Source organism: Manis pentadactyla, chromosome 17, assembly GCF_030020395.1.
Source record: "Manis pentadactyla isolate mManPen7 chromosome 17, mManPen7.hap1, whole genome shotgun sequence".
Taxonomy (NCBI): Eukaryota; Metazoa; Chordata; class Mammalia; order Pholidota; family Manidae; genus Manis; species Manis pentadactyla.
In genome coordinates this window covers 9,817,260-9,836,669 of record NC_080035.1, presented here as the reverse complement: position 1 = coordinate 9,836,669, position 19,410 = coordinate 9,817,260, and the positions used below count along the sequence as shown (strand labels likewise).

At 39.7% G+C, this 19,410-nt stretch overlaps 1 protein-coding gene across 3 annotated transcripts in view; it reads left to right on the top strand.

Annotated features, from left to right (window-relative positions):
- The window catches only part of LRCH1 (leucine rich repeats and calponin homology domain containing 1), a 184,115-nt gene that overhangs the window by 115,978 nt on the left and 48,727 nt on the right, over window positions 1-19,410 (top strand). For all 3 annotated transcript variants that reach the window (XM_036889680.2, XM_036889677.2, XM_036889679.2), the window contains exons 4-10: window positions 2,616-2,721; window positions 6,875-7,011; window positions 7,781-7,908; window positions 9,065-9,128; window positions 11,998-12,103; window positions 14,469-14,587; window positions 17,092-17,159. In XM_036889680.2, the coding sequence (XP_036745575.2) occupies window positions 2,616-2,721; window positions 6,875-7,011; window positions 7,781-7,908; window positions 9,065-9,128; window positions 11,998-12,103; window positions 14,469-14,587; window positions 17,092-17,159 (728 nt within the window). The remainder of the gene's footprint in view (window positions 1-2,615; window positions 2,722-6,874; window positions 7,012-7,780; window positions 7,909-9,064; window positions 9,129-11,997; window positions 12,104-14,468; window positions 14,588-17,091; window positions 17,160-19,410) is intronic.

The window sequence follows — 19,410 nt, the reverse complement described above, 5'->3', positions numbered from 1 at the left end:
TGATTCCCATGAACTGCAAAAGTGTCTTTCTCATGGTGTCACATACAGACTTATAAAAACCTATTTTTGGCATCAATAACATAAGTTCCCTATAGAGATGGAAAATAATTCCCACTTGTTCTTCCTTCACGATTGCCACCCTCTCTGCCTCCCGCCCCCCACCTTCCATCAGCCATCACCAGTGTGACTGTGCCTGGTCATTAGTCCAACAGAACGGTTTAATTTCATATGTGTCTAGGGCTTACCTGTGCACCATTTGTGTGAGGTTCTTTTAAATAGAACAGAACGGGGCTGTTTGCATATCTGTAACTTGGTCAGGGCGAAGGCAGTTTTCATTGGAGGATGTGGATGTTGACTTCTGTGACCGATCCAATGACACAGTGATTAGAAAAGATGGCATTTCACTCTTCATTTCTACATGGAAATATGTTCAAGAAGGCAGAGTGATTTACTGATTCAGTGAGGGGCTAAGAGGCACCGAACAAATCTGTGGACCTCCTAGTTCTGTGATTATATCCTTAGACGCTTATGTGTTTGCAAATGTGTGGGTTGTTTTTGTTTTTATTTTAAACATGAGGGATGCTTTCATAGAATTTTCTGTGACTTCTGGGCCAGGAGTGATGCAGCCCCAGCCAGCGTAGGGGTGCTGCCCAAGTATGGAGAATGCCAAGTGCTCCTACTCTGTCACACTCCACCTCCCTCATTGGCAGCTGGGTGCAGAACAGCACTGCGGGCTGATTGCACTGTGTGCAGTCGGCCTCCATAGATGGCAGCTTCCTTCCCTTCAGCAGGAGCGATTTTATTCCTCTTCATTGAGGGATATTCATTTAGCATTCTTGTGACCTTGACAGATTGGCAGGTCCCTGGGGGATTTTTAGATGAGATGAGGGTAGATCTGTGAAGCTGAGCGGTTTCAGGGGATTGGTTGATGGTAAGTTTGTATCATCTGAGCGATGTGAAACCAATTTCTGAAACGAGTCTTTGCTGCCTTCTTAAGGGTGGAAAAAAGGGTTTGGTTTTGATTTTTTTGTAGGTTCAGAAATGATGTGGAATATTTAAGGACTTGATCTCATTAGACTCATTCCTAACCCAAGTATATCTGCTGTTCTGCGATGCCAAGCAGGACCTGCAAGGTATTTGGTGTTTGCATTGGAGCATCCTGGCTGCAGCATTGTAGAGTGTCAACGTAAACGATTTTAAAAATTTCATCTAGCATTTACTGATTCCTTACTTTATACCTGGCATTCTTCTGAGCACCAAGAAGACACAGTCTTGTCCATCTGAGAGTCCACAGGCTTGTAGAAGAAGGCAAACATGTGAGCTGATGGATCCATGACAGACCATCTGCAGGACCACAGAGAAAAATGTGGTCCATCTCTCTGGGTATTAGACCAGAGTGGGAAATAGGTGTTAGAGAGGAGGTGAGGCTTGGATTAAGTCTAGAAATATGCATCAGCAGGACAAGAGGACAACACTGGAGACTAGCATATCAGGCAGGGCAAGAGCTAAACAAGTTTTGGGACTGAACCGCTTGGTACACTCTGGGGACCGCAAACAGCAGTAGCATGGCCTGAGGATGAAGGGGTGGGCGTTTGGAGAGAAGGTGCTGGAGAAATAGACCCAAGTCCCTTGCTGTGGAGACTGTACCCTGCGGTTCCTCAGGAGCTGTTGCAAATGTTTAAGCTGGTGGGGGACATAGTGAAGTTTACCTGTGGTAGCTCTGTGAAGGATGATCGGAGGGCACTGACAGGAGGAACCAATCTAGGAGACCACTGGAGTGTCTAGCAGAGGAGATGCTGGTCTGGGTGGCGGCACGGACAGCAGGGCAGAGCAGCAGAGGCGACAAGAAGAGTGGGATTAGGGGAGATGTAAGGAGAGGTAGGATCATACATATCATAGCTTCATTTTGCCTGTGTCAGGCTATTTCTAATCAATGATTAATAGAGTATTTGTCTTTCAAAGCAGAAAAAAAAATAAAAACATCTGCAAACCCCACAGTCTTGCTTATAAAATGTATTTAAAGGTGTTCAGGTTCAAAGTTTCCAGCTCTCCAGTAAATGCACTGTTTTAAATAAATAGTGCACCCAAATAATGCATTAATGTTGATAGTTTTTCACTGTAAAACGTGAGTGGTAAGTAGGATATGTTATCTTCTGTTAGAGGCTCTGTGGGGCATTGGTTTAACAGTCGGCTGGCGATTTGTTCTGAGGTTTGACTCTGGCTCTTGCATTCCTTGGACAACTGACTCAACTTTCCTGAGGCTCATTTTTCTGAATGGTAAGTAGTAGGTTAGTAATAACTGCCTCACTGGTTTGTTGTGAGAATTAATTACGAGTGAATCATCTGAAAGTAGCAGCCCATGAGGTTGGCAAAGGGGCTACTAGAATGCTAACATCCTTCTTTTCTCCCTTTTTCTCTCCTCAGAGGATGTTTAAAACATTGCATTTTGATTTTCTTCTCTGTGCTAAGCCTTAGTTGGCTATTGACTTGGAGACCAGAATAAAAATGTACCTGTGTAGTTGTCCTCATGTTTAAATTCCTGAAGGAAATTTCACATGAAATGCTTGATTTCCTGGAAAAAAACATTTATTATTCTGTCTCTGCTTTCCGTACAGGATGTCAGCTGCAACGAGATCACAACCTTGCCCCAGCAGATAGGTCAATTGAAATCGCTCCGAGAACTGAATGTCAGAAGAAATTACCTTAAAGTTTTACCACAAGGTAAAAGTGAAAGAGGAGAAAAATGAATAAATTGGGAGATGGTCATTACTTTGTTGTTTACTTTTGTGAAGAAGGTAGATCTAGTCATGTCTGTGTCTGCCTATTACTTTAATTATAATTTGAATTTCACATCCTGATCACAGAAAAGCTGCATTCAAGTTTGATTTTAGTCTAGGGGTACAGCAACAAAATCATTCCCCTGGGTAAGGCTGTGTGTGGTGTGTGTGTGTGTATTAGTTTGCTCAGGCTCTCATAACAAAACCACAGGCTGAGTGGCTTAAACAGCAGAAATGCATTTTCTCATAGTTCTGGAGGCTGGGAGTCAGCAGGGTTGGTTTCCTCTGGGGCCTTTCTCCTTGGCTTGCAGATGGCCCCCTTCAGGGATCCCTGTGTCTTCCTTCCGTGTGTTCTAATCTCTTCTTCTGAGGACACCAGTCGTATTGGATTAGGGCCCACCCTAAATGCCTCATTTAAACCTAATTTCCCTTTTAAGGGCCCTATCTGCAGGTATAGTCACATTCCAGGATACTGGAAGTTAGGACTCCCAACATAGGATTTTTAGGAGCACACAATTCAGCTCAAAGCAGGAGGCAGCATAAATTGTTTTCTGTATATATGTGTGATATTTTGGAGCATCGAGCGAACAGTTTAGGTGACATGCTTGGTCCTACAGATCTGGCTGTTAGGGTTTCTGGCTTAGGGGATCTGGAAGCCCCAGTTAGGAGCCACCCCACTGTGTCTAGAATCTATGCTTCAGGCAAGGGCACTGCCTCTGCTGAGGTGACACTTGGACTAATGTCACCCATTGTCTTGGTGAATTTCTTGAAAGATGGAAACAAGGATGTCTTCACGTAGCCCTGCTGTGGAGCTGGAGTCTCACAAACCCTTCCCTGCAGCCATGGGCTTCAACAGCATGTCCATCTGATATATTGTGTTGGAGTTCAAATGAAAAGATATTCAGAAATTTTGTACCATTAAGAACTTTCACAGGTGGCCTTGTGGACAGTGATGGATTTGAATTATGAGATTTTTATTTATTTATTCTGAGATTTGAGTTTGGATCTGAATTAAGAATGAATTAATGAGCCGTAGAACACTGAATGCTTTCTCCAGAACATACTCTGATTATCTGAGATCACATTGATATCCGTTATTTTCATTTAAGGACACTAGGCATACCCAGTTTCAAACATTTATTTAAAAATATACCTCAAAGCAAAGTCATATATTTGGAAACAGCATTTGGTTAATCTGATTCTAATGTAGCTCTTTAAAAGCTGCCTCATTTTTATCATTCTGCTCCTGTCTTGATATGCTTCATTATTCAAGGCAAGCAAATGGAACTCATAAAAGGGAAAGAACTTCCTAAATGTAGTGTGCCTCACTAATGGGAGGTTTAAGAGTCTGCTAGCCATCTTTACCTTTTTCATGCTGACTAGCATTTTAAAGAAGTAGAATTGGCAACTATCTCAGTCTAAAGATTTATTACTTTCTTACTTGAGATGACTTGGTATAAAGACACTGATTTTTCCATTTGTCATTATGCAATCCCATTGCTTTTCTTGGTTTGGACAAGTACAGTGGGGACACTCACAGCAAATTTATAACATATAAACTTTCATAGCATTAAAGAAAATCTTCATTTAAATTTAAGCTCTCACATTAATCATTCAGAAATCATGACAAATCATTGAACTCTCACTTTGGAAGAAAAATTGAATTTGCATGTTTACCAGTTGCCTGTAACAGTCCAGAAACAGGTGGGAAGAAAATGCACCTACAAAAGCGCAGTTTCTGTTTCTCCCATGACTCCTCACTCTCTTGCCTGAAGAGCAATCCTTTTCCTAAAAAGATCAGTTACAAATTTCTATACTTTCCATAATTATGTTTTCTCAGGTTCAGTATTTTAAAATACACTCAGAGTTACTTCAGTTTACTGGAAAAAGATTATTTTAATAACTTCCTGAATATCAAGTTTCTTTTTTGCTTCACTCTGGAGAACTCCACTAACAAAAGAGCAGTGATAGGGCTTCCAGGCAGTGAATGTGAAGACTTTCCATATTTACTTACTTGTTTTTCTGCTGTGAGTACCCCTACTCATATGCTTTCAATTTGAGGAGTTACAAAAAACATCTGTGGCCTAATTACCCATATCACTTCTGTGGTGGTCTTACTATACCTAGTGCAGTGGGGAGACCATATTTTCTTCTTTCCAGGACCAGAGTGGACAGAGGATTAAAATGGCCATTCATTGGCACTCTTTGCAATAGAGACAGAGAAATTAGATTTCTTTTTTCTTTTCTTATCCCCTTTTTCTGCTCTGTTTCTTTTGCCCTTTTCTGGGCTGGAGTTATCATTTTCTCCCCCATTTTCTTGTTGTGAAACTTCCAGGCTCTACTTTTCCTAAGATGCTCACTATGTTCCAAGCTGGAACTAAAGGGAATAGTCATCATGAAAACTGTTCCTTACTTTATTTGCTTGTAAGTTGCCTCTCCCGCCCTCCCGCTCTGTCTTCCAGGCACTTAGCCCTCTAGTCTTGCTTTAAAGTCTTCATTTTAAGTGGCAAAGAATTGCAGGAGATCCAGAGTCCAGTTATATTTTGCCACTGATTTGCCAATCTAACTTCCATGAGCAAAGTTAGCCATCTCAGAGAAGGGTTCATATTACTGGGGGTTATAGCAAGGATATGTTCCTCATACATAATTCCTGTAATTCCAACCCCCGTTTTGGAAGCAAACTGTGAAGTGAACTGGGATCTTACTTCCCCTTTTCCTTTGACTTGATTCCATGCTGTCCTGCAGGCGTACCTCCTCTCTCTCCTCTGTGCCTGCTGCTCCTAGGCAACCTCCAGGACTAGCAGGGCCTAAGACAAACTGGGACGGAGGAAAAGGGTTTGAGCAGTGAATCACTCTTGGTGACTTAGAAAATATACTTCCCGAGTGTCTCTTACCCAGCTGCCTGTGATGGACCTGAGTTTGGGACCCACGGATCTGCTGCTGTTCTAGCATGTCAGCCCCATGACTCCCTTCTTTAATACAAAGTAATTCGCTCAGGTAGCATAGAAAAGTCTCTTACATGCCCAGAGCTGGTTCAGTATGCACATGAGCTGCCCGCTGCTAAGCCAGCTTTATTGGTGGAGTTTGAAGTAGCAGAGCTGAGTGAGGTGAACACCCTCAGGCAATCTAGGGGGAGGGAAAGAATGCTGTTGATTCATACTTCGGGTCACTTCCTAGGTTTCTGCTCTCCCTCCGCTGTGGAACTCCTTGAGTATTTGCAAGCAGCCTGTCTCCCCCATTACTGGGTCCCACAACAAACTGGGCCAGGCCCATTCTGAAATGAACCCTCCAGAGCTACTCATGCCGAGATCTTAGTGGTTTGTCCCATGTCACCCTGCATGTCTAGCGTTGCTCAGCCTCTTTGTTCTGTAGAACAAACATATTTGATTTCGTTTCTTGCAGCTGCCAATGTCGGTTGGAATGCTTGAAATTACTGAGTGTTTACTATTCCATTGGGTGGGGATTTTAAGATAAATATAATGTTCTGTCTTGTTTGTGGAGCTACAGAAGACTTTAAAAGCAATAGAATAATGCCTTATCAAATCAGCATTACAGGATCTGTGGCAAAATTCTGAACTAGATAGCATTTATTTTTTAAAGTGGAGTGAAAAAACTCACAAACCTATTCTTTGTAACTAGTTCTGAGTTTATGCCAGCCCAGATACACTGAATAAATAAGAATATTTTATAATTAGCGTATCATTCATATGCTAGCAAGTACTGCTTGAAAACAGTTTGAAGTTAAAACCTAAGCTTGTCTGTGTGGTGAGGCTTATGTGATTGTTATGCTGGAAAAAAGCCTTTTTAAACAATAGCCGTGGCAAATGTCAAGTGTTTCCAGCTCTTATCAGAACTAACAACAATTTAAAATTATTGTGCTCCCCAAGAAAAAGTTCCCCCTCCACTTTGGTAAAATATAATTTATACACATGCCATATATTCCTAATGTACAACTTGTTTTTGATTTTGCTAAGTGACATTTTTCCTGATAAAGAGAAAATTATTTTTGAATGTTTAGCCATTTAATCTTAACTGCTTTCTGAGTTTGTTCTTTCTTTTCTTTTCTTTTTCTTTTTTTTTTTGTCTTATTCTTTTAGAACTAGTAGATCTTCCCTTGGTAAAGTTTGACTTTTCCTGCAATAAAGTGCTCGTGATTCCCATTTGTTTTAGAGAGATGAAGCAGCTGCAAATATTACTACTCGAGAATAACCCTTTGCAGTCTCCTCCAGCACAGGTGAGAGGTCTTGCAGCGAAGCTGTCGTACTGTGAGATATGCTGTGAATAGTGCAGAGGCAACTCTCAGCCAAGCCAGCATTTGGGTGCTCTGCTGAATTAACAGGGTGTTCGACATGCTCGTAAGCAGTCACACTCTCTGAAAAGATGAAGCTTAGGGTGAATCTGACTCTAGTAAACTGCCTTCTGCTACATCAAGTCCCCTTAGCAGCATTTGGCTTACTGTTCTCATCATTATAATCTCCTGGAATTATATATTTGATTAGTTTATCATTTGTATATGCAGCTGAAACTTTTTCATGGAGTGTGTGGCTTATTGAAGAAGTAATATATTCCTTTAACGTTAGCTGGAAAATGGAGTTTAAACAATTTAAAATATGATTATTGGTTAGAGAGACAAAATTCAAGCTCAAATATTAAACTGTATGAGAACAAAATGAAGTATATATGCTTCCAGAATTGGAATGTTACCAAGTCAGTTATATGACTTCTATACTTTTTACACTCCTTATAACAAAAAACATGTTTGTTAGGAATTTGCAGTTTTTTGCAAGAAAAAATAGAAATTGTTTGAACATGGTTTTCTATGAAAAGTAGAATTTGGAGGAAATAATTGCCTAAATTCTTCTGTTTTGGAGAGGTCAGATTTGGTGTGCATTGTTGGTGTTACTTAAAATGAAAATACAAAAAATAAAATATGCAGATTAGCTGTCTAGTGTTTAGAATTTGTTCTGCCATTATAAAATACATATGTATTAATTTCTCCATAGATTTGCACAAAGGGGAAAGTGCACATATTTAAGTATCTGAGCATACAAGCATGCCAAATTAAGACAACTGACTCCCTTTATCTCCACACAATGGAGAGGCCACATTTACACCAGCACGTGGAAGACAGGTGAGTATGACCCTTGCTCAAAGCCCCTGCTTAGAATTTCCTTAGGCCAATGTGCTGCAGGTAACTACCTCCAAAAAACCCTTTGCATTGCTCAATGCAGATTTATAACTCAGAGTTGCAGCACTTTATGGTTTAAGAAAGAGAAAATTGATGTTGGTAACATTTTGACATCTCAAATCTCATCTTTCCTTTCCTAATCAATAATCTGTTCCTCCTGAGTGCTATATGTATGTGTGTGTATGTGTGCACACATACATAGACACACATGTGTGTATATGTGTCTTTATAAATAAGACCTACAATTTAAATATAGGTATTATTTTATTCATCAGTTAAAATAACCATATCAAGCTCAGACAAGCCTTTTTTATTACTAATTTTTAATATGCCTCTGGAACATTATTAAGAAAAATGGCAGGCTTTATTTTTTAATTGTCTTGTAAAAATGCAGTGTTGTAGATTTTGCCATTTCCTGTTCAGAATGCAAGTATTAGAATCCTTTCACGCGTCCTTGGCCTTTTTGTGGCATAAATTGGGGCCTTGAATTTTCAGAGAACAAAATTCCCACATTGAGCGCACTTATAGAAACACAGGTTGTTTTGGAGAAGTCTTCACCACAGAAATCTTTCCTTAAACTTTACTGGAAAAGTAAACATGGTGATTTAAAAGTTCAGCATACCCTAATGGTACCTTTTTGTAATGTTTAAAATATGTATTCATTATTTTATTTTTGTAAACATACTGTCACATTTATTTAGTCACTGGATAAAGGTTTATAGAATTATTGAAAGTAACCTAAGAAGTAAAAGTAACATAAGAGGTAAAAGCAATTAGGGAGTTTTGGCTTTTTTATATGCTGGAAGCAATAAAATAAAAAAGATGCTATTTCAAGGGACCAGGCCACTTGGTTAGAGTATAAACCAGGAAATCCTAAACACAAAGAATTTATCTTGTACTTTCTTTAGATGGTACAAGTGTCTGACTTCCATTAGGCCCTTGTCTTAACATCCTTTAGTACTGGGCTGATTTGTTGCCTTACGGTAATAATTAAAATTTGTATAGCAAAAGTCATTATTCAAATATAAATTGTATCTTGTTAACTTTGTGATTTTAATTTTTTTCTAAATTAATTCAATACTGATGGCATCTAACCCAGCAAGAAGGATTCTGATTCAGGTGTTGGAAGTGATAATGGAGATAAACGATTATCTGCTACAGAGGTAAAATTAGTGATCAGATTTTTTTCCTTCTGTATTTCTAGATATATCTGTCTGCATTCGTTGAAATTTTCTTTGGTAAAGGGCATTAATGCATCTGCATGAGAATAGGCAATTATGTTTGTTAAAGCAATTTGAAATCCTCCAAGTTGTTATATAAACATTAGCTGTTGTTGGCTTTTCCTGCATCTTTAATATTTTGTAAATATCTCAAGAGTAGAGTCCCTATCTCCTTCCCCTCTTACCACACTCCTAACATTATCTAGAATATTTTTGAATGCTTAATAAATATTATGAAACGACTAAGTGGTGTGCAATTACCCATGAGGCATTTTTATAATAGTTTTTTTTATTTTTAAGCAACAGAGAATTTAGGAAAAAGTTGTTATATACATACATAAATGTTAAAGGAATCAAATGTTGATTGCATTTTAGCAGTTTTCTTACAGGAAATACATTTTTGAGTAGCCATAATTTTTATAGCAATATTTGTTCTCCTGATTGTGTTCTTTTTAGATGATTAGATAAGAGTTTTGTTATTTGTAAACTGAGAGCCTCCCACACTCAAGCTTCCTAAAGTGGTCATAAATAACTCATTTAGCACATTTATTATCTCATTTATAATCTATTTAGTAGATTCTCTGAAATCTTTCACTAATATATAATTAAATGGGGTTTCTTGAACTGGGGAGCCAGGAGGGACAGCTGGGGTAGGGGATGGGTGCATCATCATGCCTTCATTTTGAGGAAATTCATTGAGATTTTATAGCTATTGAGTTTTGAAACATTATAATATTCTTTGAAGATGAAATTAAATAGGTCAATTGCCCCATTTAAGGAATCCACATTGGCACTATGTGGGACTTCAGGGAAAATACCTTTTTCCTGTACTCTTTCATGTGTGGCTAAGATATTTTCATTTATTTTCCACAAAATGATTTATAAAACAATGTCTTTTTAAAAAATCAGGATGAAATCTTTCTAAGACATAACATTTCAAAAGGAAGAAGAGTTATTAAGTAGAAAAAGAAGGCCAATATCAATAAAGAAAATTACCCTCCTGAAGCCACATGAATAGGAACTATGATTCCCTGGGGGGAAAATGCTTAACACATTGCTTTATAAGTTGTATTTAATTCAACCTCCTTAGCTTTATTAAAACTCATAAGTCCCCTGAAATGTCCCATTGTTTCAGAAATTACTCACCCTAAGCCTATTTTCTATTAAATTAAAACAGACTCTGCTTTATCCTTGATCTATCTTCTAAGGATAATTAAGTTCATTAATAAAACATTACACAAAGAACTTCATTATCCTTTTGTTCTCACAGAGTATAAGTAGGATGCTAATATCATTCTAAAATGGGGCCAAGGGTTCATTCTCTCCCTTTTACTAGATGTGTGTCTTTGGAATTTTGCTAAATTTTTAAGACAGGAGGCGGGTTGAAAGAAGGACTATTGGAAGGATTATATTCAGTAGAATAAAGTGCAAAAAAATCTTCCCGTTGGCCTTTTTGTCTCACACTGTAACTTCAAGGGAGAACCCCTCCAAGAAATTTGTTTTTTAGAAGGACAAGTGTTCTGAACTATCCTATGTAGCTTCCTGTTTTCACTCCCTTTTACCACCTATGGTCAGTAGATCTTGCTCCCCACTTCTGTCTCATTGTGGGGTTCAGAAATCACACCTCTCTCCCTCTTTTTGGCTGTTGCCATTGCCTGACTGATTTAGCAGTTGTCACTAGGAAGTGTAAAACATTTTTCTAAACATATGCAAAAAATTGGGGGCTCAATGAATATCTGTTTAATGTATGAAATGCACACATGTTTTCTGCCATTTTTTAAACAAATTGTGCATATGTCCCTAAGTAAACAAATACTGTATTCCAGAAGTCATAGCCTCAAGAATTTAGGAGCAAGCCATAATCACCTGAAATGTGTTCTGTGCAGTTTCCTGATCTCTGTGCTTTGGAAAGCTTTACACTAAACACCAACACTAAAATGGAGACACAGGGAAATAAATGAGGCTCCATATTTCATTGTGAGAGAGTCATAGATGATCTGAATAAGCTTTGTCAGCTAGTGTGGGAAACAAGACCCCCAGAAAGAATGTGCCTTGATTACTAAATCAAAGCCTTATTCTGAAAATTGCACAGAAAATGTTCCTTTAAGTAGCACAATCCTTTAGCACTTTTATATATATGTCATGCAGCTTCCTCCAGCTAAAACAGGGACACAAACCCAAGCTTCATGCTGCACATACGATGCACTGTAAATGAAGGAGATACTGACATGAGGTTCACTGCTGGCGTTCTGGCTACATGAAACCTTAATAACAGTTTTGGTCAGTGTTGTCACAGATCTCAGTGTACTGTGACTATTAGAATGATTAATTAGACTCAGGGCCAGTGCCATAGTGTATTTACAATTATTCCTTTGTTCTGTCAGGTATTGACCAGCCCGTCCTAGTCTTGACTATGGCTCTTAGGCTAGAAAATATCATTAGCTACCTGATACAATTTTACCTCAAAACATATGCACAGAGAAGTATATGTGTGTTCACTCCATGAATTTGGACAAAGTGAACACACTCGTATCACCAGCTTCGAGTTCAAGAAACTTTGCCAGCACCCAGAAAACCCCACTGAGGTGCACACCCCTGACCCAAGAGCAGCCACTATCGTGACTTCAAATGCCATGGATTAGTTTTGCTGGCTTTTGAATTCATATATAAATGAATTGTCTTTGTATCTGGCATTTCTTACTCAATATTATGTTTTGGCAAATCACAGTAATTTTTTTTATCACGTAGCAGTCTCCTGATCTACACTGATAAGCCTTCTCCCTTGAATGAAGCAGTCACTGTTTCTTTTTAGCCTTCTGATGAAGACACTGTTAGCCTCAATGTGCCCATGTCAAATATCATGGAAGAGGAACAGATCATCAAGGAGGACTCACACCATCGCCTTAGCCCAGTTACAGGTCTGAGAATGAAAGATGGGGAGAAAGTTCTTGCTTTTAAGTTTCAAGTGCTGTGTTTACAATATGCCCAAATATGGCAATGATAGTAGTGTTTACTGAGCATTTCCAATGCACCAGGCACTGTGCTAATCCACGAAGGTGATCTCATCTAAATTTCAAAACTCTGAGATGGATACTATAATCGTCTCCATTTTATAGGTGAGAAAACTGAGGCTCTGAGAGTTTAAGTTGCCAGTGGTCGCCCAGATAGCTAGTAAGTAGTAGAGCTATTCTTATTCTGAAGATTTATACCATTCTTGGGATGAAAATATTGATATATATATAGAGATAATTAAGACAACACTAGCTGCTGAGCACATAAAATCCCCAAATCTCATTGGCTTAACTCAATCCAAATTAGTGATTGACAGGCAACTCCCTTCCAAGTAACCATTCAAGGACTCAAGGTCCTTCCATCCTCTTACTCCACTATCTTTAACACAGGACTTCCAAAGTTTCCAGTCTGTCCATTTCAGGCCAAAAGGAGAAGGGCATGGGGGTTTGCTCAAAGGAGGTTTTAATGGACTGAGTCTAGGAGAGCCCATCACTACCAAGCTAGACTTGATTGCTTGGCCACATCTAACTAATGCAAGGCTGAGATATGTGCCCAGGCACCTATTTGACTTTGGACAAGATATTGACTTGAATTCTCTCTGCTGTAAATGAGATGATTAGATTAGGCCTTCTGTAATCTAGTCTCTGAGGTCATCTGTGACTCTATGGTTCTGTGGTTCTTTAATCAATATTTGATGATCACTAAGCACCCTCTGTCTTATATACCTTGAAAAACAGTAGTGTACTTCATATGTGGTGAGAAGCCATCATTTGATGACATTATGGTAGGTTTTTTTATTTTTTACTGTTTCTGTTTACTTAGTGACTTACAGAAACTACTAAAATCTACTGTTTACTGATTTGTGACAGAGATGATTTCATGACACACAAAAGGTATAGAACTAGATTAATATGATATTATCTCCCTAGTAGTTTGAATATGCTCTTACTAGTGATGGGAGAGCTGTTTGAACAAATTCGGATTCTAGTACTTGCTTTATGAGTTTAGCATTTATGCTTTTCTGAGATTATGATTAGAGCCACACATTGTCCAAAAATATAACTGAATAATTTATGCAAAAAATAACTGCCACTTTATTTATATAAGCTTTATAACACTATGCAGTATAGAAGGTAGTGTTTTATGCAAATTTTTAAAACAAAAGAATGTGGGGAAACTGGAAGTTCCAATGGCCAGGATCCTCATTTGACCCTAAATTACTTGATGATGTAATTGTCCTGCTTCTAGGCTAATGCTTCCACACATACAGGCAATGATCTATTATTGACTGAGTCATTATATAAAGAGCTCTGCCGAGTGCTCTGGATGCGGGCAGAGATGGAGGATTACACACCTGCAGACTGCTGGATGCAGACGTGATTCTAGTGCTTGACCTACCACCGGGAGAATAAAGCAGGGTATAAACCCTTTTACCCCAAGAACACTCCATTGTCATTTCTCAGTCTCACTGAATCCATAGTGAATTTACTTGGGGCCAAAACCCTCACACAAGACAAAGAGCTCTATAATTTGTTAATAGATTTTCTAGAAGTGGGTATTGTGCTGGGTAAGAATCCTTAAAGGTGACCCTGCTTGGTCCTTTTTAGTTTCCAGGTCAGTGGGAAGAGATCAGCTTGGTGTCCCTTTTGTCTCTCCTTCACATCTGGCACACAGTCTAGTTGGATGTGCTCTGAGAATGCTCCGGCTCCATGTGGCCCTTATCACATCATTGTCACTTCTTTTGTTGTTTTGATTTGGGGTTTTTGTTTCAGTTCCTTTCCACACTCCTCCTTGAAATTGTTTACCACTTAATAACACGAATTGAGGGTTGACTGATTTTTTAATCCCTAAAATGTTTAGTGTAATATCTGCCATTTAGTAGTTGTTCAATAAATATTTGTTGAATTTTGAATTTGAAATAGTTACTTGTCACACATTGCTGAGAGCCCATGAGTCCTCTTTTATACTCTCTTTTCTCTACTCCTTAAAAAAGTTAGAAGAAATTTCATTTCTCTCATTAGGAACTGAGCCATAAAGAGGCTTCGATTTTCAAGTTCAGTTTGGACTTTTCCATTTCTTTGACTTTTCTTCCTCCTTTTTTCATCTTTTTCTCACATCCTTAACAGAATGACCCTTAAGGTCTTTCACAGACCTCTATAAGAGGTGAGAGAGGAGACTGACATGATCAGATGACATATTTGAGGATCATCTGTGTTTTGCTCATCTGCTCATAAAATCATCATTCTGCCTTTCTCTGTACTTTCGTAATAGGGGGATTTCATCAACCGGATCCTTCCCTTTTGGGTGACAATGAAACCTCAGGAGAAGAGAGAGACCAATTTACTGGTGGAAGAGCTGTTCTCCATTCAGAATTCATTAACTATATTAAGGCAAGTTGAGGATCAACTAATTTTTTTTATTTACTTCTATTTGGTACCTTAGAATTTGAAGTTACCAACCAATCACCTTAATGTCAGCTTACTGCCCATTTCTCAGGCCTTTATGACGTTGACGTCATCTGTTTTCTGGATGATGGAGCTGGTCCCTGCCATACATACCTCTCATTTGTCTGCATATGAGTTTGTTTTTCTTTTGTATTCAGTAATTGGCCAGCTTTCCACTACTCACTGCATTATGTAAGTTAGCAAACATCAGAATTACCATTACCATCCAGTAGAAGTTAAACTAGACAGAGTTTCACATTGTTTTCAATTTATCCTAGGTGAATGCATTTCTTGGGAGTATATCCATAATATAAAGAGAAAAGTGGGGACTTTGAGAATCTAGAAGTGAACATCTACCCTTTTTGGAAAGGTCACTCTGAGGACAGCTCTTGGAGTTGCACTGAGGTGCTGAAAGTGTGGGTGCAGTCACTCAGTTGTCAGGGGAACCTTCATCATTGTAGCAGCAAAAGGAAGAGAAGAACTAGCCCCTTCCTAAAGCTGGTAGTTAAGGTTCCACTTTGAGGCATGATTAGATGTGTTGGTATGTTTCTGCCAGGCCTTTGGTTCAGGTTGTGGTGCCCAAGAATCACAAGGATGATCATTTTGATAAAATTCATTTTCATATGTCTTGGGAAAGAAGGCAGCCTCTGAGTGATTGTGTTAAAACCAGGCATGGAATCTCTAGGTGCTCATCCTATTTCCAGAGGATTTTATTATAATCATTGTAGTCTGTCTAAATAAGAAGGCAAAGTGTGGCCTTGGCCAGCCTCAGCTAGGCCCACACGCCTCAGGGACTCAAAGCTGTGCATTCTGCAGGTGTGGGTGCCTGCAAAAGCACCATGCATATTGATTTTCAGGTTGTAAGTAAATTTTAGTGAGTAGGCAAATTTGTGAGAATGGGACCCATAAATTGTGGATAACCATCTAACTTAGCAAAAGAAGCCCAGGAAGCTCTACTTTGCACACTGAAAAATTGATGTTATATGTAGTTGACTACCTTTTATTATGAAACTGAAAATTGGAGCACATATACATGGCTCCTGTGGTTGAAACCCAATAAGAAGAGACAAGAAGATGTTTTCGTTTTTTTTTTAAGATGTTTTTTTAATCATTTTTAATATCATAGTTTCACCTGTGAATTTCACTGTCATTTGGGGAGTGGCACAGTAATTTATATGTTGACTTTATCACATGCTCAAACTTATAACATAGAAAAAGTCTGAGTGTTTTTCAAGTCAGAGGCTGGCAGCAGGCATCAGGCATCATCGGAAAGAGTCTCAGAAGAAGACGTTCAGTGACACATCTGGAGACTTGACTGGGCCTGAGTTAGTTAACACTGTGCAGAACCTTTGCATTGAAAACAGTCCTTTTGTCTGTTGTTCCTTCTTGGCCAGGAGAATGTGCCCCCAATTCGGGGATGGCTTCTTTTCTGGCTGTCAGCTGAGTTAAAACAGTGTTTCTCTATGTCAGTGATGAAAAGGAGAAAGAAACATGTGGACGTTCCAAGGGTGGGACACACCTTTCTAAATTCTCCCATCGCAGTGTTTCTTTGGGGAAATATTTTTGGACTCGGGGGCATTTCAGTGAAATCTATAAGTTGTACCCATGAGAGCTATTAGCTGCACTTTGAGTCATTTTCTGTTAAGTATTTTATATTTTCTTTTTCCCCCACTGCCACCACACACACACACACACACACACACACACACACACACACACACACCCTTCCTCTCACAAACAGTAGAGTGCACATTCCCATGTGACTGACGTGCCCCATGGAGGGATTTGGCAGGGTCAGGGTGCACCAAGAGGGCAGTAAGGGACTGAGTGAAGTCTTACATTTCCGACCCTAAGTTAACAGATATTAGGGTCCCAGGCCAGGCTTTTTTTCCTTTAATTTTTAATTGTAGTAACATCGTGTTTAACATAAAGCTTGCCATTTTTGCCATATTTTAAACGTACAATTCAGTGGTAAGTGCATTCACATTGTTCTGCAACTATCACTGTCATCCATCTCCAGAACTCCCTTCACCTTGTAAAATTGAAGTTCTGCACCCTTTAACCGTAACGTCTCAACTCCCCTCCTCTCTCCACCCGCACCACCATTCTGCTTTTAGTCTTTATGGATTTGAGTACTCCAGGTACCTCATATAAGTGAATTCATACAGTATTTGTCATTTGGTGACGGGCTTATTTCACTTAGCATAATATCCTGAAGGTTTCCCACTTTGTAGCGTATATCCAGAAATTCCTTCCTTTTTAAGGCCAAGTGGTATTCCATTGTGGTGTCTGCCACAGTTAGTTCATTCACACACCCATGGATGGGCGCTTGGGTTGTTTCCATCTTCTGGCTTGTGAATAATGCTGCTATGAACATGGCCTGGGGCAGGCCTTGACTGCTGACAGTTGATAGCCAGAGGCTCTCAGAAGGCCTGTGTGTTTGTCCACAGGATCGGGCTGAGGACTGTGAGGAACTGTTGCGGATAGAAGAGGACGCACACTGGCAATCTGAGGGGCTGTGAGTACCGCGGGCCTGATGGGGAGCTGCTGTCCTGGTAAAGGTCATGTTTCAAGCAGAGTGACAGTCTTGTCACGATAGAATTCGTCCTCTGCTTTGTGCAAGCTGATATTTACCCACAATATTGATAAGCACTTGTGAGTTTCACTCTGTCAAAGGCTTACTGTTGTCACAGTATTGGGACAGTGCAGTGCCAGGTCATACCATTTCCTTAGCCTTGAGTTTTATCAGATGTGAGGCTATGGGTAGAATGTGATTCAGGAAATTAGATAGAATTTATAGGCTGGAGATTCTAGCTTGCCCCCATTTGTCTGAAGAAACTGACAACTGGATCTAAGGTGATTTGTAGTCCTGGTCCCGCTTCTTTACCCAGAGCCTTCAGATTCATGATGTGAGAAGACCTCATACCCCTCATGTCCTGGTCCTAAGTCTAATAACTATAATAGCTAACATTTAAACACCTGGGGCCAGGCAACGTCCTAAATACTTCACAGATAGTAACTCATCTTTACAGCAATCCTTTGAGATAAGTTCTATTGTTTTCCCCCATTTCACAGATGACAAAACTGAGGCACAGAGAGATATCTTGCCCCAAGGTCATGGAGTGCTGGGATTGAACCCAAGGAATCTCATACCAGTTGGATATCCCATCTCCGCTGTTGCATAGAAAGATTTACTTGGCCAGCTTTATGGCGGAGGGTACCGTTAGAGGTTGAGTTTGTTCTGCTCAATTCTTGTCCACACCACAACAAAGAACTGAAGGGTAGAGACACAGTAGTGAAGCAGGGCAAAGTTTCATTTGAATATAGTCCAGGGGAGGAGCCAGCCAGAGTCAAGGTAGGCAAAGTTAGGTTTACTTGAAGAAGGAAGAATGGAGGGAGGAAAGGGAAGCTCACTGGACTCCTGCTCAGCATTTGGCAAATCCCTTGTTAACTAATAAAGCCAGTGTCACCTGGCGTCCAGTGTCCGCTTGAATCTGCACAGCATGGGAACTAAGCCCCCACCATCCCAGGATTTGGGGGAGCCACAGAGCTCTGGATTGAGTGAGATTATGTTCTGAGAACTTCTCAAAGCAAAGAAAGGAGATTTTCAGGCAGGCTACTAAAAAGCATGATGGTATAGCTACAGTCCTGTCTGGGTCACCCAGGCGACAGGACCTTGAGCTCTCAGCAGCCCCTCCCTACTTATCTGGAGTAGAACAGAGTGACACACTTAAAGAAAGGTGAGTGTGGGCAACCTCAGAGATGAGGTGCACTTGAGGGTTTAGGGCCTGGGGTTTTATAGGGCTTTTTGGATAGGAGTCAATGTGAGGCATGATGTGTACAGGTAATTTATAACTTCTCTGAAGTTTTGTCTTAAGAATAGGGTTATTTAGGTGACTGTGTTGGCCTAGATCTCAGCATTTTTTGTCTACATAGGTTTATTTACACTTCAGAGGTTTGTCTCTTTCCCTGGTTACAAAGTTACTTGATTAAGGGGCTGGAAGAAGAGGAAGAATAGCACATAGATCAAGTTAATAAGCTGGGCCTTTTTACAGCCTAAGTAGATTTTACGATGGCGTGATCTAATTGGTACAATGAAGACATGGGCTGAGCTCTGATACTTTTCTTTATCTGGGGAATATCCAGAGGTACCAAGTTGCGCTTGGCCTTTGAAACTCTAATTAACTCATTAACTCTGTGAGTCCTTCCTGGCTCTCTGGTTTTATCTGGTTAACTCTTTGAGTCCCTTCTAGTGGGGTTTACTGGCTTTATTCTCCCCCTACCCCCCTATGTCTACTTTCTAACAGTATGAGTGATATATCAGACAAGGAACCATTTCCAATGAGAACTGAGTTTTGGCTATGTGGCATAGAGTAGATTTTTGGTTTCCAGGATTTTATATTCCCTGATCTGGCATGTGGGTCTAGACCTTCCATTTAACCTTCCATTTAACCTGAGGCCTTAGTCAGCATTTACTACATTGTTCAAAAGTTTGTCCACTTATGTGGAGAGATATTGGCTTGTTTGTAGTGAAAAGCAGTACCGTTAATCAAATCTCTCTTGCCCTATAAGAACATTGCAAAGTTCCTTTGAAGTACTGTCCAATATTAACCACTATCCATTGGATATATCCCTGTGATACTGAGAGGATTAGATTGATTACAGAATTGTAGAATTATAAACCAAAAAAGTTTTTAACCTATGTAAAGCTTTGAAAACCCCATTTTACATCTTATATCTGTTGTTCCCAACCCTGCCTGTAAATCAGT